The following is a 27,022-nucleotide window of genomic DNA, read 5'->3' as shown; positions in this document are numbered from 1 at the left end:
CGCGTGAGAGGGGCCTGGCTGCGGCTGCGGTGCATGCTGGGCGCACCTTTCCCGCGGTGACTTTGCAGATAAGCGAAGGCGTCTGCGGCTCGCTGCCTCCGCTGGTGGCGGGGACCCCCGGCCAGGATGGTCGGGGTGAAGGTAATCGCGAACGACACCGAGTTCCAGCCGGAGCTCAGCGCCGCCGGCTCCCGGCTCGCCGTGGTCAAGTTCACCATGCGGGGGTGAGTGAGAGGAGAGCCGAGGTCCCCGCGGCCGGGGCCTGGCCGCCCCTCCATCGGCACCTTGGGGAGAGAGAGGCGCCACTCCCCCCGCCGGGCCCGGGTCTCTCCCTGCTTCAGGCGCCCCTCGCGCAAGGCCCCGGGCTCCCCGTCTCGTACGCCCTGCTCTGCCTCGCCCCCGCCCTGCTGCACCCCTGCCCTGTGGGGGCAGGCGGATCCTGGCGTGTGGGCGGCGGGGCGCTAACTTCGCTTCCCCTTCGGTCTCCTAGGCGTGACGGGTCTGGCTGGGTCTCTTGCTCGGGGCTGTGTAAGGGGCTTCTCCCCACTACCTGTCACTCCTCGCTCTCCGGCCTAGGAGAGACTCTGGTCTGAATCCCAGTCCTCCTGCACCGAACTTTGTGTCTCGTGTGCGGGTGGCGGGTGTCAGATTTCCTTACTAGGAGCGAGGTCCCCTTACTGGGGAGAGGTTTAAGGGCAGAGTTTATGATCCCTCCTGATTGCGAAGGAAACGTTTTGCTGTGTGAGTTTAGTGGGACACACGCTGATCGTTTGCTAATAATGTCCATCACACAGACTGTCCCAGTAGCAGAGAGGTCCATGTGACTCCCCTGTGATTGTTTAAAACCCCGAATGTGTAGAAGATAGTCACTCTTGCATGGAAAGGGTGACTCTCCCTCTGCTTTTTGCTAATTTAACTTCAGTAGACTGGTAGGTGGATCAGGCATGTCTAATTTTAGTGGTAATTTAGGTTTAGCAAATGCTTACCCTACCTTTGAATTTTAACTGTGAAAATTCTGGCTTCGAAAATCTTACAGTAATTAAAATTAAAAATATCAGGCATTGTCTAACTTAAATAATTTTGTAATTAGTTGTCAGAATGCTGCATCATCTTGGCTGTTGACAAAAATACTCTACTACTGTGGAAAGGATTAGGGAACCAGTTATTAATCTTTGTATTATTAATACCTGCAGTTCTGATTGCAGAGTGTCAATACAAAATTCATTAAAGTTTTTGAATTTTAAACAGCGTGCTTAATTAATGAAACTGCAGTCTTCTAAATCGAAGACTATATTTAGCATTTGAACCAGAAAGCAAGCCCATCTTTTATGTAGTGTTTTACATAATGGTAGGTTTCATGTTAATTATATATGGCCTTGGAGGGGGTGGGGGCTGTGTTTCTGCATTGTTGTATTGAATCCAATCTCATTGTAATCAGTCTGGTGGTGTAATTTCTCGAGCCCATTTTGCAGTTTGGAGCTACATATTTGTGGGTACTCTGGTTTTGGTACTGAAGTCATGTAATCCTAATTATTAACATTGTAGATCCTAGGAGCCTCGGTCATGGACCTGGACACCATTGTTCTAGGCACTGTACAAACACAGAACAAAGATAGTCCCTGTCTCAAAGAGATGAACATCTAAGCAGAATTTAAATCTTCCTCAATTTTTATTATAACATTCTAATCTCTAATGCTTTATAGAAACTTGGCTGTATCTTATTGCAGCCTTGCGGAATCCTGCTATTCCTCTTGCTCAGGGCAAGTAAATGGTTCTTATGAGCAAATAAAGTACTATAACTGTTAGCACTCTTATAGCAAATAATGCATTTTCTTACCTGTATAGAAGAAATCTGTTCAACTTGATTGACATGACCCAGTTTTAAGGAAATTGTGTCTGAGACCCCCCCCCCCCCGTCCTAAAATAGGCATGTTTAATATTTTGATCTACTACAGTGTTTGTAGCTGAATGTCTTACAATTGGCAAGAACAGCAGAAGCATTGTAGACTCTCATTAACTTCAAAGTTCTTTTGCTATAGTAAAGCATGGATCAAGAGCCAGTTAGAGGCAACCATAAAAAAATATAACTCCGCTATTAAAGCACATTATGGAGCAGCTGAAAAGAAATTGTAAGGTGAGTGATTGGCGAGGATAGATGAAAGGCCCTACAAGAGACGACAACATACATAAGTTGTCTGCCAGAAAAGTTACTTTAGTAAAAATTGAGAGGAGAAGAGGAAACCACCTCGGTCTCTTTATACTTTGATACTTCCTAGATATTGTAGTGATTGGGATTTTAAGTAAGCTAGTCTCATTCTTCACTACAGTTATAGTACTTCCTCACTATAATAAATAACATTTTTGGGGTAGCAACTATTAAGAGGTTACAATCAAAAAGAGCTGAGTTAATGCGCTCTAGTTAGGAGAGCAGTAGCTTAGGCCTGCATTCTGAAAGGTATTTAGGCTCCCAACTTCCATTGATTTCAGTAGAATTTAGGAACCTAAATACTTTGAAGATCTGACCCTAAGTGACCTCATGAAATTTCTGAAGATGTGCCTTCCTGCAGACACTGCTGCTGGAGATCAGTGACTTCTCATGCCGAATGCAGGAGAAAAGAGAAGACTAACTACATAGCATTCATGGTTGAGTGAATACTGTAGTAGAAGCTAATGTCACTTATGGTAAACCTTTTGCAGAAAACATAGAACACCAACTACTATGGAAAAGAGAATTAATTCTATAACTACAGTTAATAAAGTGAAAATTCAGTATATTTATTAAAATACGAAGTAGGGTTAGTCTGAGCTATTGATTTTTGTGTTTCCACTGTGAGTGTAGTTCAGTTCTCTTTCAGAGCTGCAAAGAACTCTGCCCCAAACTGGACAGACAGCTTCCTTTTTACCTGGTATGATCTCCCTTGATAGTGATATGTGGTAACACTAACCAGACTAAACCTAAAGTATAGAGTTTAGAGCTAACAGATGAAGCTTATCACTGTAAAATCAGAACAGTCTAAGCAGGAAGCGGGACACATTACTTACATTTCTCACATTATTTTGTCTGTGTCATTTACAAATATCTAACCAGGTTTGCCAACCAACTATGAAAGGTGTTTTGAAACTTACATCTGTAAGGACCAAATGCATACGCAGCTCCCATTGACTTCAACAGAGACTGGATAGTGTATCTAGGGGCAAAATACAGCCCCAATTGAAAAAGTTGGACAAGCTTATATCAATTTTTTTCGTTAATAGATGTGGCCCTTGTGTGAGGATAGCCCCAGCTTTCAGTGCTTTGAGTAATAAATATCCCCAGGCAACTTTTTTGGAAGTGGATGTACATCAGTGCCAGGTGAGTAGTATACAAAAATACATTTTGATCATTGGGAAGTAAGACCTTATAACAAGGGTGGGCAAACTACGGCCCGCTGGCCGGATCCTGCCCGCCAGCCATTTTAATCTGGCCCTTGAGCTCCTGCTGTGGAGCGGGGTCTGGGGCCTGCTGCGCTCCAGCTGAGGAGCAGGATCATGGGCTGCTCCACATTGCTCCTGGAAGCAGCGGCATGGCCCCCTTCTGGCTCCTACGCGTAGGTGCAGCCAGGGTGTGCCACTCTGCCCGCGCCCCAGGCGCCACCCTTGCAGCTCCAATTGGCCAGGAACCGCAGCCAATGGGAACTGCAGAGGTGGTGCCTGCGGATGGGGCAGTTTGCAGAGCCGTCTGGCCGTGCCTCCACATAGGAGCTGAGAACGGACTGCCACTGCTTCCAGGAGCCACTTGAGGTAAGCGCAGCCCGGAGCCTCACCCCGTGCCCCAGCCCTGATCCCTCTCCCGCCCTCTGAACCCCTCAGTCCCAGCCCAGAGCACCCTCCTACACCCCAAACTCCTCATCCCCAGCCCCACCCCAGAGCCTGCACCCCTCAGCCGGAGCCCTCATCCCAGCCCAGAACCGCCACCATCTGCACTCTGAGCTCCTCCTTTCTGGCCTCACCCCCTCCTGCACCCCAACCCCAATTTTGTGAGCATTCATGGCCTGCCATGCAATTTCTATTCCCAGCTGTTGCCCTTGGACCAAAAAGTTTGCCCACCCCTGCCTTATAAGCTGCTCTTCATAAAAGAGTGGATCTGGAAATCATGAATAAACATGTCAGTTGGTCCAAACTATGTATCTTAGGACACTATGGCAATTAACTAATCAACTTACTGAACGGCTGACAGTTAGATTAGAAAATTCTTGGAGTATTGAGGTGGTACCAATAAGACAGGAGAAATTACTGCATTTGTTTAATACAAAAATAAAATGGTCCTAGTTGTTACTACCATGAAATTCCTAACTGGTGTACCTGGCTGGGTGGAGTGTCCAGTGTGCTAAATATCTACAAAATCATGGGCAATAGTAGCATGAATTATGAAGAATAAATCTTACCAAACAAGTCTGCGTATATTTCCAAATGAAAAAACCAAATAAGTAGGTATTGAGACTGCTGCGGATATAATATCAGTTTTTAGTTAAGCATTTATTAGTGACTTCTGACATGTTATAAAAACTTATTTTCAGTGGGGTTGGGAGTAGAGCAATACTGTCACTGGCTGAACAAAATGGTTAAATGATTAACATCAACATTGAGGGGCTAGGAAGTGTCTTGAAATGACCAGGAGTCTTACTTTTATTAGTGGAAAAAGGGGAATAGACAACATTAACAGAACTTGCAGATGATACTAAATTGGAATAGATTATGAGACCCAGGCAGGATAGATAACTAATACAAAGGCATCTGAAGAGATTAGAAACACAAGCAGATAACAAAATGAAAATCCTTGATCAATGGAATCTCCTAATCAATATTTAGTGTATATATATATTGTATGTTTAAAAATATAAAATATCTGGTTAAGGGCAATCATGGAAGAGGGAACAAGTGAGATTGCTATACATTGTTCTTCATTTTATTAGCAACCATGTCTATTGGTCTGCAGTCATGGCTTTAACCTTGATATGTGTTGGCAGAGGAGGGTGAAGAGCTTAAAGAGCTACCAGTTTACCTTATCCCAGAGTGAATGGTCTTTAGTTCTAGGGCTATTCCACAGCAACAGTTAGTTACAATCTAAGCTGTTTTTCTAGATGTGCGAAGATGCAAATGATCATGATTGCTAATACTCCTGCATGTTAACAAAGCTACTTTTTTCAAGTTTAGAAATGTTTGTATCTAACATTTTATTACACAACACTGATGATCAATTTGTGAATTCTAGGGAACAGCTGCAACCAATAATATATCAGCAACACCAACATTTCTGTTTTTCCGAAACAAAGTGCGAATCGACCAGTATCAAGGAGCTGATGCTGTAGGATTAGAAGAAAAAATTAAACAGCATCTAGAGAATGATCCTGGAAGTAATGAGGACACAGATATTCCAAAAGGATATGTATGCATCCCTTACTTTAAAGATTTTTTTAAAGTAAATTATTGCAAGTTATGTCAATGTTGCCCTGTTTTCTAAATGTACTCTGATCTAACTAAAGTGGATACATTTAGGCAGAAACTTAAGTGTCTTAAGTTTTTTTTGAAATATCACCTGCCTTTTCAATTTTCCTAGCAAACTTTTAAAGATTGACTTGTGCATAGTAATATATTACAGTAATATCTGAAAATGGTGTAACTAAAAATCTCCTCCTCCAAAATATTCCTCTACGTCTGGAACATTGGATTTCGTGTTTCATGTTGAAAATTTTGCTGTGGATATTTACTATATCTTTGCTTCTACCAGACTTCTCAGTCTGTTTCCCTGTACATTTTTAGAAAGTGGAGATCTCTCTCCTGGAAAGTGACAGTTATTTCTATAACTGCTAAAGCCTTAAAGATTTTGTGGACTGTTCCTTAATGAATCCTCTTTGCTACCTTTTCAGTATCTTCCTTTTCTCATAACTTTTTTTCTTAATCTGCTCATGCTGTAATGTTGCAGCTACCCCAGAAGCTTGTTGGAAGCTGCTTATTGGAAGGAGTGGTGTGTGGCTTATCATAGTTTGGTCATTAACTTCTAAGAATATTTGGAAAACTGTACAATACTGCCAAACTCTGTTTACCTAATTCCTCCCTCACCGCAAAACAGAGATATAAAGTAGCTCTTGTTTTGGGGTGGTATAAAAAGGGGTTCTCTGTGGGTCACAGCATCACAGCGGAATAGGAATAGTCAAAACTAGGCAAGTACAATTCTGTTAACCTGAACTTGTTTCACTTCTCTCTCATCTGTTGCTATGGCGTTATTAGTGTATAACCTTTCATGTATTTTCTAAAAGCTACAAATTATATCTTTAAAACTAAACAATACTTTTTAGTCTGTCGCAGAATATTGTGGCATAGCATAGTCACAGGATACATAAAACTTTTTGCTTGAGGCATAAAGGTTCACTGAAATTAAGATCATTCCTGGGGGAGGGAAAATGTTTGGAGAAATATTTAATATAGACACCTTGAAAATTAAATTATTTAAACTGCATTCACACAGAAAACATAATAACTGAAAATGGAAGGGTAAGTACGATAAAGAGCAAACATTTTTCCTTGGTTCGTTAGAACTTCTGACGCCTTACAGGAAACATGGTGAAGCTTGATTTAGAAACTGTTCTGCTTGAATGTTGTTTGTATTTCTCCTCACTTATCTCTCAATTAGTAAGTGTGCTCAATTAAAATATCTCAAAGTTCCTTTATTCATAATGGTGGTTTTCCAACACTTCGTCACACATGAACTAATGAGAGGTCTGGAGGAGACAGCATTTTAACTTCATGTACTAAGATCTGGAGGGAAGTCCATAATTTAAAACTGATGTCATATGAAAATAGACATTTTTTTACCCTTTTTCTTGCATGTTCATGCACAGAATTAAAAAAAACTGGTAAAGTTTAAAAACATTAGTTTATGCTGATTTCTTCTAATGTTTCTGCTTGATCAGTGAAAACCAGAAGTTGTCTGGTTCCATTGTTAGCACTTTGCTGAAATGCTTGAATTGCAAAAGCTGCCTGGGAATGTCTAATTCAACAGAAACTGAACTGGAATTTGAAAGTTTGTGGAAACATTGCTGCTTTTTTATAAAGCTGTAGTGTCATAATATCTGCATTGGGCCTAAATAACCTGACTGTTGTCCTTTTTTTGACAATAAAATCAATTTGTTTTGTCCAAACATTTGGAAAACGCTGTCCTAAATATTTTTTATGGTAATTCCATTAATTTTCAGACAAATCAAACCTTTTAACAGGATACTTGGAGTTTTGAACCACTGTTGCCAAACTATGATGCTAAAGAAGTAATATGGTTTGAAATACTTAAGGAAGAAAACATTTCCTGAAAGCACTGTTCTACTTGTTTTCATGTTACCCGAAGGCAACTGTGCACTGCAAATCTTAAGCATGTCTGACAGCTGTACCAACAAACACATGTAAATGAGAAACTTAATGTGACAAAACACTCTGATAGAGCTGTCATGTGAGGTGGCGTTCTCTGAGCAATATTTGATATAATGTTTCTACTTAAAAAGGGATGGTTTATTGTTCTGGCAGCAATATAAAAACACTTTTGATTTGAATACCTGGTATTATATTTCAGAAACACTAAAACCACTAATAGGTTCAATAACATGATAGCTTCACTACAGTAGGTTTGTATTTAGTATTAGGAAATCTAATACATTAAACTTAACTGTGAATAGTAGTTGTGAAACCTGAAATTATGTTAAATGTAAAAACGCATCTCTTTGGATGTTAAGTACTTTAAATTCATAGCTAAATAGAGACATCTACCATACAAATACAAATAACATACTCTTCCTGTTGAATCGTTCTTATGTAAATAAACAGTAGGAATACAGGCCACTTGAATTTGCAACAGTTCAATTACGCACTATGGTACCAGCATTAGTGTTGCATCTAGTTGTGAATGTAAATACTTACACTAATAGTTAATGTAACATCCAGCATGGCAACATTGTAATACAAAGAGGCAAAAGGCTGTTTTTTAGCTTCACAGCCCAAAACACATTAGAAGTAATTTAAGTAACACGAGCGCAAAGTAGGTATACATCTGTTTTTTTGAAACTTAGGTAACTTCATAAACAGATTTTTTTTTAATACTCAATTGTGTAACAGACAAATTCACACCCTTATAAGTAAGACTGCAATTTAATCTGTTGACCTGCTAATAAACTTCTAGAACACTGATATTTTTTTTTTTTTAAGTTCAGCCTCTACTTAAAGGTTATAATTATCTGGAAAGCTTTTTAAACAAAATCTCTTGAGCTTTTTGAGTAAGGAAAGCATGAAATCCACCTTCTCTCCGGGGGGGTGGGGGGTGGAGTTCTGGCCACCTCATTTTTCATAACAAGTTAAACTGAATATTAAAGCTATAAACTGAGCATATACATTGTCCTCGGTAATGTGTTCTTTTTTGCCTCTTCGTGGGGTTGAACGTTTTAAAGAAGTTTGAAAATTCGAGAGGATGCAAGCCTAGTAAAGAATTCTGTTGAGCTATTAGCTGTGTACTTAACTGCATTACACAGCGATGTCACAGCTTTTTAGTAGTCCATAACATCAGGTATTGTCCTTGGGGTAGAACTTAAGCCTTCTTGAAGGCACAATAGACTTCTATAATCTTGAAAAAGAAGAAAAAATAAAACAACAAACGCTTTTTCCTCTGAACAGATATCCTGAGTGTATCTTGATCTAGATTTTGTACCCTATTGGTATATAGTTGGTGGTATTTTCATGTTTTTCTTTCAAGATGTGAATACCCTTAGTTGGATACTTCATAAGAAAAAGTTCAACCATGAAGAAATCTGCTCTTCAGTGACTCAAGCAATTGCTGCTATTCGCTGTTCTGAAAGCTCTAGTAGGCACAAGGAAAAGGGCTGGGGAATTCTTAATGCCCGATGAAAGGATCTTAATTAAATACTAAAACCTGTTAGAAATGAGTGCAATCTAGTCATCGACACCTTTTATAAAACTAACAGCATCTTTTTCAGTGCTATGTGTGAGAGGTAACAAGATTAGCTCTGCAGGTGGAGTCTAGTAACATTTACAGTGATAGCATTCTAAGCTGTTCCATTAACTGTACACGATTAATCTTTGAGTAGACTTATTTTTGGACTTTGTTAAAACTTCAGTCTTTGTGCCTGTTTTGCAAATGCATTATTATTTTTTAGGATATAGTTTTCATGCTTAAACCAAAATACAGCCTCCGATAATTCACTTTATTATACGTCTCTTGCTGTGGACTTCTGTGCATTTGCATTCCAGGGAATATGTGATTATAAAATTTGGAAAGGAGGAGGTAAGGGGGGAGTTTAACTAAAATGTAAGATGAATGCTTCAATGTGTTCTGTTCATAATTAAGTTGTCTGACCAGTTTTATTATTTTATCTTCTCCTATATCCAATGAGTTTCACTCATCCACATATTTACTAATCCTTTTCAATTAGTAGATGGCAGATTTTCAAGCACCCAACAAGCAACACTGTTGGCTCTTTTTCAGATGGATTTAATGCCGTTTATTAATAAAGCTGGCTGTGAATGTCTTAATGAAAGTGATGAACATGGATTTGATAACTGTTTACGTAAAGACTCTACCTACCTGGAATCTGACTGTGATGAGCAGGTATAATTTCAGTTTGTTTTAGAGGTTCAATATAATTTTAAAGGGCAGGTTTTTTCATTGTATTGGTCTAATACCATTATCTAATTCTCCTATGTTTACAGTAGTCTTGGGATTAAAAAGCAGGAGAAATAACTTGTGTGGAGACTAATAGCTCTTCCCATCTTTCTGTTTCTGGCTAACCAAATGCCAAACAACACAGTACTTACCAGCAGCAAGCCTACAATAAACTACACACTTGATCGGGGTGGGCAAACTTTTTGGCCTGACGACCGCATCTGGGTATAGAAATTGTATGGTGGGCCATGAATGTTCATGAAATTGGGGGTTGGGGAAGGGTTTGAGGGCTCCAGCTGCGGAAGTGGGCTCTGGGGTGGGGCTGGGAATGAGGGGTTTGGGGTGCAGGAGGGTGTTCTGGGCTGGGACCGAGGGGTTTGGAGGGCAGGAGGGGGATCAAGGCTGGGGTAGGGAGCTGGGACATGGGGATTGAGGGCTCTGGCTTGGGGTGCAGGCTCTGTGGTGGGGATGAGGGGTTTGCGGTATAGGAGGGTGCTCTGGGCTGGGACCAAGGGGTTCAGAGGGTGGCAAGGGGATCAGGGCTGGGAGGGTTAGGGTGCGGGCTTGGGATTGGGATGTGGGGTCAGGGTTGCGGGCTCTGGGTGGTGCTTACCTCAGGCAGTTCTAAGAAGCAGTGGCATGTCCCCCCTATGCCTCCTACACAGAGGCACAGCCAGGCAGCTCTGCGCACTGCCCCATCCACAGGCGCTGCCCTTGCAGTTCCCATTGGCCGCAGTTCCCGGCCAATGGGAGCTGCAGGGATGGCATGCAGAGCCCACTGGCTGTCCCTGCGCATAGGAGCTGGATGTGGGACATGTCACCACTTCTGGGAGCCACGCAGGAAGCCCCAACCTCGCTCTCTGGCAGGAGCTCGGGGGCCAGATTAAAAATTCTGGCCAGCCGGACATGGGCCGTAGTTTGCCCATCCCTGCGCTTGATGAATGCAGTAAACCTGTTACTAGATATTAATTGCAAGCTCAAGGGTTTATTTTAAACGGTGGAAAATTGACTTGGGGAAGAAAACTTTAAAATCAGTGAAAACCGTAATCTCACATAGCTTCTAAATGTTTTTCCTTTAGATAAAGCACAGCTCTTGATGCTATGTAAAATGTTTGTTAAACAGAATTCTAAATTTGTGGAGGCTTTCAGGGACATGGGTGAGATGGGGGCTGCCCTGTAACTAATACAGATGAAGGCCAAGATTTTTTGAAAATGCGTATCTAAAGTTAGGCTCTTAAACTCATATTCAAATGTTTGGAAACTGTTGTATACTCCAGTCTTGAAAATTGGGCATCATTAAGACATCTCAGATGAAGCAGCCAAAAATTGAGGCACCCAAAATTACTAGTCTCCTTTGAAAATCTTGCACGAGATGTTTGGGTTCGGACTCTTAACTTTAGGTACCCATTTTCAAAAGTTTTGGCCAAACTCTCTGAAATACGTGGTTCAGGGTTCTAGTAGAATGGCTTTCATTAAAATGACCCTTCTTAGAAACAGTGTAAGAGGATTTTCTCTATTTTCTAATAATACTTACATATAAAGACTGAGAATATTATCACATCCTAGCAATCACAGCTACTCTTCCTGAACTAAACAGAATTTTGGCTTATTTTTCTAGTTTAAATATTTTTTCTGTGTTCAAAAATACTTTATGATAAACTTTTTCTCTACAGCTCCTTATTACTGTAGCTTTTAATCAACCTGTCAAGCTTTATTCCATGAAACTTCAAGGGCCGGATAATGGTGAGTAAAATGCATCTGTTTCTTCATTCCATCAAAGTGTTCCTAATAAGTTCTGCTTACACCATTTTTAAAGGCTTAAGTGTTTTTCCAAGTTTAACTAGACTCTTATTTCAGTATCTGGAATCTAATAGCCGCAGTTCCTGTTTTCTGAGCAGTGTCATTATAACTATTAGCAAGTCCCATGTATTCATGGCAAGAGGACAGTGTGGATCCTATTGATCTCTGGAAGTCCTGTAGCAGCTTCGTTGAAATTAGGAAAAAAAAGAAAATCAGTACAATAGACTTGTTTGTTCTTTAAAACAAATTTAATGTAACCTCATGCTATCCCTGTGCTTTATTTTTGATATGGCACAGATGTTTATATTGACAGTACACTAGAGTAAGATAGAAGTACAAATTTATGAATCTATGCAAGACAGAAGTACAGAAACCACATTTTTACGTAGCAAAACTAAAATTTTAATCTGTTTATAGAACAGACTGTCCTAAAGATGTTTTTTGAAATTTTATACTTTAAAACATGGTTCAGTTACTTAAAATTGCTGATCTATTTTAACACAGGTCAAGGTCCCAAGTATATAAAAATCTTCATCAACCTTCCCCGATCTATGGACTTTGAAGAGGCAGAAAGAAGTGAACCAACCCAAGCCTTGGAACTAACGCCAGATGATATAAAAGAAGATGGTATTGTCCAGCTTCGCTATGTAAAGTTTCAGAATGTTAACAGCGTAACTGTAAGTAAAGCTTTCTCTTCCAAGCTTCATGCAAATGTAGCTATATGAAGTTTGGAAGTCTACTTTAAAATACTCTGGGACAAAATAATTGTGGAGGTGACAAAGGTTCCAAAGCTTAGCCAGGTTTTCTTATAACAGTCTATCATTTCAGATTTACTACACACTTATGTCAAACATACGTTCATAGAATTTAAGGCCAGAAAGGGACTGTTAGACATCCAGTCGCACTTTCAGAATTCTAGAAATCTAGGGCTGGATGAGACCTTAGAATCATAGAATATTAGGGTTGGAAGAGACCTCAGGAGGTCATCTAGTCCAACCCCCTGCTCAAAGCAGGACCAATCCCCAATTTTTGCCCCAGATCCCTAAATGGCCCCTTCAAGGATTGAACTCGCAACCTTGGGTTTAGCAGGCCAATGCTCAAACCACTGAGCTATCCTTCCCCTCCTCATCAAGTCCAATCCCCTGTGCTGAAGTAGGGCCAAGTTAACCTAGACTGTCTCTGACGGGTGTTTGTCCAGCCTGTTCTTAAAAATGTCTGATGGGGATTACACAACCTCCTTTGGAAGCCCATTCTAGTGCTTATAGTTAGGTTGGATATTAGGAAAAACTTTCTAGGTCTCCCATGTTGCAGATTAAGACTAAACATGCCCAGTTTTTTAACTTTTCCTTATAGGTCAGGTTTTTGAAACCTTTTATTTTAGTTGCTCTCCTCTGGACTCTTTCCAATTTGTACACATGTACTAAAGTGTGGCATCCAGAATTGAACACAGTATTATAATGCGGGCCTCACCAGTGCTGTGTAGAGTGGGACAGTTATGTCTCTTGTCTTACATACAACACTGCTGCTATTATTCACCTTTTTTTCAGCTGCATCACGTTGACCCATTCAGTTTGTGGTCCACTAAATCTTTAATACTTTGTGTATGCCACAGGGCATTACATTTCTCTGGGTTACCCCTGTACTGAACTCAGTAACTTGTCTGAATAAAGCATAACTTCCAGAAGGGCATCTGGGCGCTTCCTGTAGTAGTTTGTTCCTGATAGTTTAGAAATAAAGCCTCCTTTTTTTAAAATGTGAATTTGTCTAGCTTCAACTTCGAGCCATCAGTTCTTGTTTTGCTGTTGGCTGCTAAATTAAACAGCCCTATAGTACTCAGCATTTGGTTCCTGAGAATATTCTTATATATTTTAATCAGCTAATCTCAAGCTGTTCAGTTTATCAAAAAGATTCAGAGATCTTTATTTCACTTTAGTGCATTTTCTCTAGCCCTCAAATAATTTTTGTGGCTCTTCTCTGTACTCCCCACATCCTCTTCAAAATGTGGACATCAAACTAGATGCAGTATTCCTGTATCAATGTTGTATACAGAGGTAAAATCACCTTCCTATTCACTGCTTCCCTGCTTATACATCAAAGGATTGCATTAGCCCTTTTTGCCACATCATCACACTGGGAGCTTATGTTGAGTTACTTGTCCACTAAATCGTTTTCCGTCACTGTTTTCCAGGGTACAGTCCCCCATTTTGTAGGTACAGCCTGAGTTCCTTGATCCTACATGTATAACCTTGCATCTGTCTGTTAAAACTCACTGTTTGAATGGGCCTGGTTTACCAAATCCAGATTGCTCTCTGACGATCCTGTCCTTGTTATTTAACTCTCCACTAATCTTTGTGTCATCCCCAAGCTTTATCAGCAGATACTCCATACTTACTTCTAGATTGATAAAAATGTTGAATAGCATTGGGCCTAATATAGATCCTGGAGGACACCAATAGAAACATCTCAAGAAGTAGCTGTCAATGGGGGTATCATTTGCCAGTTCCTAATCTATATAACCTGTGGTTTGATACTGTATAGTGCTGATTTTTTTAAATTAGAATGTTGTGTGCTGTTAAGTCAAATGCTTTACAAAAGTCCAAGTGCATTACGTCTATGCAGCTGCCTTTCAACCAAATTTCTCTTGTAAAAAAAATCAAATCAGGTTTGTTTGAAATTACCTATTTTTCATAAAACCATGTTGATTGGCATTAGTTATATTGCTATTCTGTATTAATTGAATCCTATAGCAGTGATTCCTTTATTTTGCATGGGGTTGATGTACAGCTAACTGCCTATAGTTTTCCACGTCATCCTGCTTGGTTTTTTTTTGAATGTTGGCACAACATTAGCAATTTTTCAGTCTTCTGGATTTTTCCTGGTATTCCAAAATTTATTACATTAACATCAGCGGAGCTGAGATCCACCTCTGCCAGAAGGTTGGGGGAAATTACTCTTTATTGTCCTTACCTTTGCCAGGCATTGATTTTTTTTTTTCTTATGACTTTTTGCCTTCCCTTATCAATTTTCTGCACCTCATTTACTAATTTACATTGTCTATTTCCCCTCTTTTCCATTTATTATGCATTGCTTTTTTTTTTTAAAATGCTTCCTTCACTTAGCCATTGAATAAGGTTGGGTTTTTAGCCAAAGTGTTCTTGTGAATGTGGAATGTCTGCTCTCCAGACCACCACTTATGAAGATGAATTGCAAGCCACAGCCATTTTTTTTCAACAGAGGTTGGTCATGGACATGCTAGTTGGAATGTAATGCTTCACACCAAAGCCACAATAGCCAGACTGAATCGTATCTAGTAGTCACAGAATCTCACAGTAGAACAGGTGAATCACTCTTCTGGGATTGAACCCACTTGACAAGATCATAACATTTGCATGGACAGGTTATATGGACAGTCTTAAAATGAAATCTGCATGATGTACCAACTTAGCATTTAGTACAGACTGATATCCATGTAGTAATGGTGGTTTTTTGTCTGCACTGTGGTCAATTCCAAGATTTTTCGCGTATCTGCTGCTTGTTAACTCCCAGTAGTCTCCTGTAGGCTTATGGGTTCTTAAGTGTGAGAATCTTGTATGCATTTGTAAATTTATCTTATTAAACAGTATATGAACAACATCCTGTTAACTGTGAAATCTACATTTAATTGTTAACTGAACAATATAATAGAACTAATTTAAAAAAAACTTCCAGTGGGTTTCGTAATGGGGGTATGATGCAGGTAAGTAGCTCCTAGAGACACAGGGACAGAGGTCTTGGCTCCAAAAATGTTGCCTGATCCAGTGTTGCTCTCTGAAGTGCTGGTTTCAACGGTTATGTGAAGACTTGTACATCAGAGAAAAATTGACCAAAATTTGATTCACGTAGCAGATGCATCATCAGGAAATGATGCAAAGACTAAGTATGCGAACAGTTCGATTGACTTCTGTAGAACTACTCACTTTCATAATGGTAAGCATGTGCCCAAGAGTTTCAAGGATGGGTGCTAAGATATATTACAATGTCATTGCCACAGTGAACATCTTCTCCATAAGTAGATTTCCCCCCCCCCGTAATAGTATTTTATTGTAGAAGGACCTAAAGGCCCCAGCCAGGATTGGGACCCCCTTGTGCTAGGCACTGTACTAGCAGAGAGTCTGTGCTCCAAGATGCTTGCAAAAAGACAGACAATAAATAAGCAATTTGTCAAAAGTTACAGTATAACTTCTTCCCACTTCCCCTGGGAAAACAATCCCCTCCTGTGCCTCTGCCAGGCACATTCCTTCACAGCCCTTATTCACCGCAAATTCCCTTTCTTCACGCTATCCAGCCCTTATAGGAAAACATTTCAACTCACTGTCATTGGAAGAATTTTTTTTTAAGGGCAACTAACGCTGCTCCCTGTGGCATGAGGCACAGGGCCCATAGTAGCCCCCTAATTTTTGCTGCTCTCCCTCCTCGGGAGGGAGAGGGATCTTGTTGCTACTTTGCTGTAAGATAAGAGATATCTTAAAGCAAAATGAACAATTATAGATAAGGGTGCAGGAGACCCATAGGATCTGTTCCTTGTACTCCCAAACTGTCGTCTGGTCCCAGTTCCTGTCCATTTCCCTTTCCTGAGATGATTGATTTGTTTTTCATTTTATAATATGTATTGGCTTTTGTGGATATAAAGCCAGATTAAACCAAATTAGAAAACATTTTGGTTTTATAGATTTATTACCAATTCATCCTTTTTTTTTAAGGAGAGAAAGTGATAGAGAACATGAAATCCATATAGGACAGCATTTACATTTACAGAGCCATGTAAGTTATCCCTACTGAGCTCCTGTTGAATTCTAGCAAATCTTCATACTGAAAGAACGTAATTACACAATTTGCTATGAAGAGGTAATGCTGATTTCAATAAATATAGAAAATGGTTAAACTGACATTTGATATAATCTGAAAGTAGGTAAACTAACTGTTCACCTGCAGTTACTTTGATTTAGAAGTTTCTTGCTTTGTGAATGTGGTCTTCTGATTTAACCACAGACCTCAAAGTTGGGGAAACCTAGATTCCACCTTGCTGCATGCTTGATTAGTAGTCGTTTTTACAGAGGTGAGCAAAGAGGTTTAATGAGGAGAGTGGCCTATATTTAAAGAACTCTGTAGTTATTTATACTTCTATAGTACTTCCCACAAAGTAGTATTTTTGGGGTATACTCCACTTCTGAAGCTGTTAGATTGTCTGCCCCCACTTTTTCTAAAATTTTGAGAAACTAACAAGTGTAATACCTCACATTTAAGGGAAGGATTGTAGTGTTGGCCAAACTGCTGTAACTACACCATGTATATCTAACAAAGTTAGAATTAATAAATGAACTATCTTACTTTTTTTAGTTATTTGTCCAGTCCAATCATGGTGATGAAGAGACAACAAGAATTACATATTTTACATTTATTGGAACTCCAGTCCAAGCAACAAACATGAATGACTTCAAGCGAGTAAGTTGGAATCCAGAACACACACATGAATATTTAATTACATTTTTAAAACAAGTGTCTGTTAGTGGATTGGTAGTTTCATTCTCAGCTAAGTGGATTCTTTCTGTAATTGTTCATTTTGCTTTAAGATACCTCTTATTCCTCTCGGTGCAACACAAGTGCCTTTGAAACTTTTGAAATTTTGGCTTCCATGCAACATTGTCTGTGATGTGTAACATGCCTGAGAATCTTTCAAGGTGTAAGGCATTTTGGAAATGTAAAATAACAGCTAGGGGTTCAAAGTTGATAAACAATGACCCCTTAAAGTTTATATGTAATAGTTGCAATGTTCATGGTGTGTCTGAATATTTCTGTGCCCCACAGGTGGGCAGTTTGTAGAAAAGCCATTGCAGAGACTGGAAAATAGAAAGCCTAAGTAAACCAAAATCTGTGCCTGAAGATTTTGTTCAGGAGGCAATTTTAAAGAGACTAGAGAGGTTTGGAAATGCTTGGTTATAAGGCTGCTTCTTCAGTAACGCATGGTGTCTGTCTTTATACAATTTCATAACATAACTCTAATCTAACTTTAATTTGTTCCAATATCATTTAAGGACTCTTTATTCCTAATAAAGATTTGTCTGGATATTCCTTTGGAGCTGCTTTTGGACCACCCTGGGTGGGACTGAAAGTGGGTGCTTTAAGGGCTTAAAGGAAATGGAGTACTTAATGGGTAGCCAACTCTCAGGCTATGCCTACACTACAGTTTATGGTGGCAGAATTTATGTTGCTCAAGAGTGGTGAATAAACCACCACCACCCCATACCCCTCTGAGCAACATGAGTTATACTGACATAAGTGATGGTGTGGACAGCGCTATGTTGGCAGCAGAGCTTTTGTCACCGACATAGCTTCTGCTGTTTGCGGGGGTGGTTTTACTATTCCACATCTAACTCCATCTAAAACTGGCCAATTAAAATGTGTTCTAGCCAATCAATTCCGTATATAATTAGTCCCATACTGCTGCAGATAACTAGTACTACCACACTCTTTTTAAGTAGATAACTTCACCGCAGTGGTAAACAAAACTTGATTCTTTACACCAATAGTATTTGCCAAAAAATCAGTTATCTGGAAGCCTTGATAATCTTTAGTGTTGTAAGGATTTACAGATAAATTTATATCCATTAGATTAAATGTGATACTGCAAAAGGCAGAGTTTTAACACTTGGTTCAATACACTCAAACTTGAAAAGACAATGACTAAAAAGGCTGTGTTAAATGTGCTGAAAAGGGATTTGAATTACTGATACAGAATTGTTTAATAGTATTTTCAGTTGGCTCAAAACCAGAAGAAATGTGTAGATAAGTCTCTTACCACCCAATTACAGTGAGTAGCCAAAAGACATCTGTTATGCTCTGCTTTTTTAAAAGGACTTGTTACTATTTTGTTTTGTATTAGTTTTACAGCATTCTAGAGTAATCATTGCTATTAAGTCTGTGAAATAGTTTCTTTCATAATCTTCACTGCTTCATAATCTGAAAAATTCATTTTTCAAATTGACATCTTGGTCTCCATTCCAGGAAGATCTTTTTTAACTGTCTCAGGAAAATTATTGTTGACAGTGAAAGACTTCCTCTATTTTAAAAATGCTGGAACACTATTTTATTCACTAATGAACTGGATTTCAGGCTTGTTATACAAGTAGTGCTCAATGAGGTGCATGCTTGCTACATTTAGGAAACATTTTAAAACGCTTGAATGTAGCACAGAGCCCAGACAGTGGAAAACCTTACTAATTTTTAAGCTGCACAGTTCATGATACAGCGCACAGCTGTCCCAAACTGCTGCCTCTGTCTGGACTCTCCTCTATGGCCATCTGTCATCTTCCTATTAATGTTTTTTAATGCACTCATTGACTCTCGCATTCAGTTCAGACTTACTGTGTCTTCATAAAGCTGTGCAAGCACCTAGAACTGGTGCAGTTCTCCAGGCATATCTTGCTTTCTTTGTTCTGGTTTGGGTGAGTGAACCCAGATGTCAGTCCTTGCCTCTGTGGAGAGCAGGTCCTAAAGCTGCTCCTTGGTGGACTTTTTGGAAACACCTGTATAGTTCTGGTAAATAACACACCAGTGCATCTGAGTGCATGATGCCTGCTCCACATGCGTGCTGCAGTCAAAGGAATACACACTTCTAAATAGCAAGGAATGTATTTGTTCATCTGTAGCCTCCATTTTAAAGAAATATGAAAACTAAATAAAATATTAATTTAACATTAAAGTTGTACAATTAACTTCTGCATTTCCTGACTGATTTTAAGGGGATAAATTCAGGACTGGTTAACCAGATATGAATTTGGTCCAAGACTCCTAGGACAAAATTTAGCCACCAAATTAAATACGTACACACATCTGTAATATTTCCTATTTTAATTCCAGAATACATAATTTAATATTACTGTTAAGTATTTTACTATAACATGTGGAATGTGTAGTTATGGTTCCCATAGGAACTTTAATTTTTGCGTTTCCAGACTTTTTCCAATTTAGCTGTACAACCTTAATGTTGGACATTATATTCAAGTGTATAAAAAGGGTTTTGAATAAAAAGTTAACTGGAAAACTCTTCAAAACCCATTTTCTCCATCTACAGATAACTATGTATAACTCCTGAGAACTCACTATTTTAACTTACAGATTAACACGGCTGTTACTCTGAATTTGCAAAAAGAAAAGGAGTACTTGTGGCACCTTAGAGACTAACCAATTTATTTGAGCATGAGCTTTCGTGAGCTACAGCTCACTTCATCGGATGCATACCGTGGAAACTGCAGCAGACTTTATATATACACAGAGAATATGAAACAATACCGCCTCCCACCCCACTGTCCTGCTGGTAATAGCTTATCTAAAGTGATCATCAGGTGGGCCATTTCCAGCACAAATCCAGGTTTTCTCACCCTCCACCCCCCCACACAAATTCACTCTCCTGATATCACCAGCAGGAGAGTGAATTTGTGTGGGGGGGTGGAGGGTGAGAAAACCTGGATTTGTGCTGGAAATGGCCCACCTGATGATCACTTTAGATAAGCTATTACCAGCAGGACAGTGGGGTGGGAGGCGGTATTGTTTCATATTCTCTGTGTATATATAAAGTCTGCTGCAGTTTCCACGGTATGCATCCGATGAAGTGAGCTGTAGCTCACGAAAGCTCATGCTCAAATAAATTGGTTAGTCTCTAAGGTGCCACAAGTACTCCTTTTATTTTAACTTTGCTCACTAATCTCAACTTTGGCTCAAACTATGCTCCATTGTGGTCTTGTAATTTATAATACAAATAAAGATAGAACTGCAACAGTTCCTTATAATCAGTGCTCCCAGTAGATGCTTTCCTTTTTTCCCAGTCTTCTGCTGTCTTAACACTTTTTGTATAACTTGTCTGATTTAGACAAGAGTTCATCAGGGAGGGACCATCTTGTTTGTGTTTAAAGTGAGCATCAAAAGCCCTATATAGGTAACCAAGCTTAAACTGAGCAGCTGCTCAAGGCGGAAAAGGTAAACGGAAAAGGGCCACAACATCCAGTACTTAGAATGTCAAATGTGGAGTTTGTGGTTAGTTCAATCTTGTACTGAAAACTAATAAAAACAAGCAGTTGCTGGTTGGTCTTTCAATAATAACTTAACCTGTTATCTGAGACAGTGAACTGTGACACATGAATCCAGCTATTAATGTTAGTTCAGTAAATAAAATGATGCAAAATACAAGTGGCTTTTAAACTTAGATTGATACGATGTAGCTCCTCCCTCTCCTCTGAACTTGAGTTTAGCTGATAAGTGGGAACTGTTAAATGCTCTAAAACTTTTTTAATACAAAACTTGAGTGGAGTGTGGTAAACTGAGGTACATGAGGGCAGGGGAGAAAAGAGACTCTATTGCCCTGTTTAACTGACATCATGAGCAGCAGGAGAGTGTAAATAAAATACTTGTATTTTCCTGGAAAGTCAATGCACAATAAGAATACTACTTGAAATGCTTGGTTTATGGCCAGTTTTGTAAATGTAGTAAAATGAGACAGTGTGATATTTGTGAGAACTAAACACCATAGGTGTGTTGACATCTAGTTTTTGCCTGTAGGCCAATGCAAGCTATGTATTCATTAAAGTTACCATATCTATAGTGCAGATTGAACTATTGTAGCAGATTACTTTTAAGATGTTTCCCTCCAGAGACTTTGCTAGGCTAGGTTACCCTGCTAGCCAGACCAACCAAGTGAGATGGGTCAAAGAAGTGGGTTTATTTTATTTCCCATTTGTTAGCATCAGAGATCTAGGTGTCTTGCTGTTGAATGTTGTAGTGAACTTGCAGGCTTAATTTTTTGGGGAGAGGAAGGAGGATTTTTCACTCATGTCCCAGTATGCTTTTAACATAATTTCACTTTATATTTATTATAAATATCAGCATTTTAGAATCCTTATAAACTACTGCTCCTTTTTAGAGTGGGGGCTTAGGTGCATGTAAAAAGTAGGTTCCCAAGCCCCAGATGATCATAGCTTTTCATTTCTTCTTAAAACTGCACTCCAGGATGCTTTTCCTTTTTTCTAACATTTTGTTTTTGTTTTTCAGCTTAACTTCCCAACCCCAAAGAACTAAAAATGCAGAAGAAAATGTTTTAAAATGAATATTAAGAGTGACCTTGTCTCGCACCACACCCTTCCCTTCTCCCTCCGTTCATCTAGCATCTATCTCTCTCGCTTTCCACAATCTCGCCACTGGTGCAAGAGCCTTCTCCTCTGCAGCTCCTGTACTCTGGAACAGCTTTCCTGTACACCTCTGCTTCATCGACTCATCTTTTTTTAATCCCATTTTAAAATCTTTTCTTTCTCAGCTTTGCTTTTTAATTTTTATGCTTGTTAACATTAAAACTAAATAGTAGATTTGTTATACAACGCTTTTTAGACCTGTTTTCTGTGATTTTTATAGTCTATCTTTTATTTAATCCTGTAAAGCAATTTGAGAAGCAATTTGAGATGCAGTTTGAGAGTTGAGCAAGTATGTTAATTTGGCTTTTATACAATTTATTTTATGGGGAATAACATTAGAACAGTTTGATTTTTACGGTGTAATCGATCATGAAGACAATCTCAGGATTTTTCATCTCCAGTTATTGTTTCAAAACTTTCAGTTTAGTTGGCTAATTTTTTAGTAGAAAGATGTTTAGCAAATCATACCAATTTCATTTCCCTGCCATTGTTGGGCCAGTCAGATCCAGAAATTATTCACTTGATTTTTTACAAAATGTCTAATGTTAAATATTTGTATTATGTCACAATTGCAGTACCTACTCATAGTTAAGGTATGGTATCTTACAAACAACTGCCATATAAAGTGTCCAGTAAGTGATGGGAGGGAGATGAATTTCTTGTTAAAAGTAAGAAATTGCTGTTCTTAAAACCATCCTCCATTTGGGATAGGGATGGGAAATGAGCCTTTTTGGCCTGTAATGACAAAATATCCATTCTGGTGCTTAATTTTTGCAGATAATACACATGGGCAAGTTGACAATTCCCACCTCTGAATGGTATCGATCTATTTCTTGATTGATGTTACACATCTGCTAACATCTTAATAATCTTTAATATATTCATGTTTTCCTGTTTAATCCAAATCTGGTGTGCTTGGGGTTTAAGATTCACAATCAAAGAATATATATTTCGTTATTTGTTGGGTTTAATCTTATTTTTTTAACTCGATTAATCAAACTTTAACACAAGTGAATGGATTTTTTTTAATGGACACTTCAACATTGCCATGCAATTAAAATTCTCTTGGCCCTACACATTAGGCTCTGCAGTTCAATGAGCATCCTCCTGTCCACAAGCTCTTTGGAGGAGGCGATGACCAATAGATCCCAAAGCTCTTTACAAAGGAATTCAATCAGCATGGTTTTTTTTTTTTAGTCAGAGCAATTGCAGCTGAGTGGTGAAAGGCCATTTGCAGCTGAGTGGTGAAAGCTGTTGCAGCCCTTTCAGGGAGGCAATACTGGGACAAATAACCCAGATCTCTCATGTGTCACAGCAGAACATAATCACGGTTCCAACCAGGTACACCAACCATCATCTTTTCAGTCTGTACTAAAATACAGAGCTGTATGAACTTTTGTGAGAACATGCTGTGTCCTTGGGAAGCCATGTACTGCAAAGGTAACATACTACCCCATTAACAAATTTTGCCACATTAGTCAATTTATTAAAATGCAGAGATTTTTACTTTTCAAAGATTTCAGCATTGCCAGTATCATAGTGCTGTAAACTTGCCCTATTACATACATAGGATTTAAATAGAACTTCGGCTTCAAAGCATATTGCTGGTAACACCAGGCAGGTAGGTAAGTACTACTCTCAAGTTTAGAAGGGTAAACAAAGAACCTGAGGATGACTTGCATATGGCCACATGGTAAATCAGGGACAGAATCAAAATTAGTACAGCTTCTATCCTCCAGACCTGTGTTATGATTATTAAATTGTTAACACAGATTTTTTTTCCACTTAATTTGTTTAGTTTGTAACCAGTTACTCTTCTGGGTTGGCAAAAACTCAAAAGTGTGGTTTTGGTCTGAAAAGTGACTAAAAACCATTTTACACCTAGATCTGTTGCCTGTTTTGTGTGCGCTTATCTTAGCCAAGTGGGCTGGATTCTCTTCCTTTCTGTGCAGAAACAGAATTATTTAAGCTCCAGTCAAAACTAATGAGGTTGCATTAGTTTTAGAAGGCAAATCTGCCCTCTAAACCTTTATTACTGATGATACCTAGAAAGGGAAGAACTAAACTTGAATCTGATTCCAGACTGAGTTTGCAGAGCTGGCAGTTAGAAATTTTTTTCACTAGCATTGAGCACACTTGACATCAAAGTCATTGAAAATAAATGTGGAATGCTGGTATGCCACTTTTAGTTACTTTTCAGTGTTGAATCACATTATAAGGCAAAAATTTCTCTCAGACCTGTCTTTAATATAGACCTAGTTCATCTCCTACAACAACTACTTGAAATTTGGGCCCAGAAGGATGGGTTACCACTACATTTTTGTTGTGTGTTCAGGTCTGATTCTTAACACCTAACTTGGTTTTGTGAATAATAAAAATATGAGGGCTGTTCCTTTTTCCTAACTTGCCTCGAACAAACGAGATCTTTGCTATCTGGATTAAAAATACTTGAAGATGGGGATTTCCTCACATATATTGCAGGTCCTGTTTAATTCCTGCAGGAATTTACAGCTCCCTCTGTATACAGCACTAGAATGCATGCTGAAAATCCATTACTACAACTGCAAACAGCCACTTTATTTAGTTCAAAGCTTATAAAAAATTGGTTGGGAAGCTGTTTGTTTTCCAACTTAACTTTCATTAGTGATTATTTTCTATTTTTCTTTTATCAGGTGGTAGGCAAAAAAGGAGAGAGCCACTAAGATGCAAGAAACACTGGATCGCCTTATTGCAATCAAATGGGATCTTCACTTTATCTACAGCTCCTGGATAATTGCTTGACTGTAGCCAGAGACTGTCAGTCTGTTTCATTTAATGCCATTACCAATAAATCATTGCTTTTGTTGAGATGGAGTTTCACTAGAGTATTTCTGTTGTAATCTTGGTACATGTATTTGTAAATAAAATTCATTACTTTTGCCAAGTTTAATTTTGTCATTGTAATAACTAAAGCTTTTTTTTTTACAGTTTCATTTAAATTTTAAAACTGGACTGGCTTATCTTTAAAAACAGAAGACTTAATGTAGCCTGCATTTCTTTAATTAGTTTAAAATGTCAAATTTAAGTAAATCATCTTTGGTTTTCTGAAAGTACATTTAAAAATAAAATCCAGAGTACTTTGTTATAAGCCTGTACTAATTTATGAGCAACATTGACACAGTATGGATATTTCTCAAAGGGAATAATTTTTTCTTAGTCTCCCTTTTCCCTTCCAAAAATATAGGGTGAGAAAGCATATTTCAAGATACTGTTGCATCAACTTAACTTGCTTGTTTGTCACAATTGCACATCAGTTGAAACAAACAGTAGGATATGACAGTTCACTACAAATTAGGCATCATGAGAATTCTTGCTAGTCTTTCAAAATATCATCTCCAGTTGGAAAATTGTGAACTTGTTAGCCAGACACACACACTCCCAGGATATGCAGTGCAGGAGATGGCCAGGCACTACTGATGCCTGTAGGTTTATAAGATCCCTCTGTTACTGCTGAATTTAATTGGGCATTATATTCTTTCTCTGAATCTTGATATAGAAATGCTCATTGCAGATACCATTCTTGCATCATAAATCTGAATTCCTTAAAGGATGGGTGTCTGCACTCAACCGCTTAAAACCTTTTTTGCTAAAATTCCTTGGAAAAGTGCCCTAAGTAATTTTAATAAATAAATTCCTATAAAGTTTTACTAAGTGGTTTTTAATTGGTATAATTAGTTCCTTTGTAAAGTTAAATTTGTTGCATTTCTAATTACAATAAATACCAATAAGAATTAAATCCTGTCCTAATTGGCATTCTTTTAACACAGTAGGGATTCTTTCTATATACTTTCTATGAGGCAGTTCTTTAAAACTGTATTGCTACATACCCCTCTTTACTCATCCCTCCGTATTGCACATATTTAATGGCATTAATGCCTTGATTTCTTTTGTAATTCCTAAATGTTTTGCTTAAATGGGATGAGGCATCTGAGACACTGTATATAGAATTTAAAATCACTTTTAAATCTAATCAGGGGCAATATGAATAACTGTTTCTGTTTATAATTTTGTACACTAAACTACCTTTTGGGTTATTGTTAAAGTGCCTCATCTTAACTATTACTTACCTCATACTATTGATACCTGAGAGAATTTGATGATCTAGTGATTCTCATCTTTGTAAAAGGTCAGATTTGTATTGTTTGCCTCTTCTGTGACTTCCTTGGTTGCATGGTGCATACTTTCCATAATTATACAATGTAAATATATCTGAAATGTTTAGAGGTAACTGTAACATGTTCAATTGATGGAAAGTTATTAAAATCATGCATATCAAAAATAGCTGAAATTCTGATAATTTCACACTTAGGAGAAAAGAGGTCATGAAGTAATCCTAAATGTTGAAACAAACACGAATATAAGGCTATATGTTAGAAAACTCACTTATTTTGTTTATTGCTTTGAGTAACCACTTTCTTAATGTGGGAAAGCTGCTTCCTTGCACTTGATCTGTATTTGAAGATTCTAAATTAATAAACTAGAACTACTTTTCCACCTAGTTCATATGGTTTTACACCACTTGGCATCATCCAAATGCCATGTCCATTAAATGGAGTTTAATATTGGCTCATGTAAGCAGTCACTAACATTCACCGTCTTTAAGCTAAATCAAGTTTTCTGGGATGCATCCCAGTTAAATGTATCCTGATTTAGCATACAACGTTTATATAAATTCATAGAAATATAGGGCTGGATGGGACCTTAAGGTCTTTTAAATCCAGTCCCTGTAGTGAGGAACGACAAAGTGAAACTGAACCATACGTGGTAAGCATTTGTCCTACCTGTTTTTAAAAACCTCCAATGATGGAGATTCCACAACCATCCTTGGAAGCCTATTCCAGAACTTGGCTATCATAATTATAAATTTTTTCCTAATACCTAACCTAAATCTTGGCTACAGATTAAGCCTATTACTTTGTGTCCTACCTTCAGTGGACATGAACAACCACTGACCTCTGTCCTCTCTCTAGCAGCCCCTAACATATCTGAAGATTTTATCCGGTTCCCCCTCAGTCACCTTTTCTCAAGACTAAACATGCCCAGTTTTTTAATCTTTCCTCATAGGGTAGGTTGCTCTCCTATGGACTCTCTCCATTTTATCCACATCTTTCCTAAAGTATGGTGCACAGAATTGGACACAGTGCTGAGGGCCAAGTTGAATGGGACAAGTATGTCCTGTGTCTTACATACAATGCACTTATTAATACACCCCAGAATATTAGCCTTTTTTGCAACTCTATCACATTGTTGACCCATTTAATTTGTGATC

At 38.6% G+C, this 27,022-nt stretch overlaps 1 protein-coding gene across 2 annotated transcripts; it reads left to right on the top strand.

Annotated features, from left to right (window-relative positions):
- Positions 1–26,032, top strand: TXNL1 (thioredoxin like 1). Of its 2 annotated transcripts, XM_084629007.1 has the most exons (8): positions 4–224; positions 3,256–3,352; positions 5,252–5,425; positions 9,521–9,643; positions 11,371–11,440; positions 12,002–12,174; positions 16,874–16,978; positions 24,387–26,032. In XM_084629007.1, the coding sequence occupies exons 1-8, from the start codon at positions 127–129 to the stop codon at positions 24,414–24,416; spliced, it is 870 nt and encodes a 289-aa protein (XP_084485133.1). In that variant the 5' UTR covers positions 4–126; the 3' UTR covers positions 24,417–26,032. The 2 variants fall into 2 exon arrangements, with proteins under 2 accessions (XP_084485134.1, XP_084485133.1); XM_084629008.1 differs by lacking the exon at positions 16,874–16,978 and having other exon boundaries at positions 1–224.
- Positions 26,033–27,022: the final 990 nt, after the last annotated feature.

Source organism: Lepidochelys olivacea (assembly GCF_965140295.1).
Source record: "Lepidochelys olivacea isolate rLepOli2 genome assembly, chromosome: 5".
Lineage (NCBI taxonomy): Eukaryota > Metazoa > Chordata > Testudines > Cheloniidae > Lepidochelys > Lepidochelys olivacea.
The sequence above is the reverse complement of the archived record's forward strand: the minus strand, read 5'-3'. Positions and strand labels throughout refer to the sequence as shown.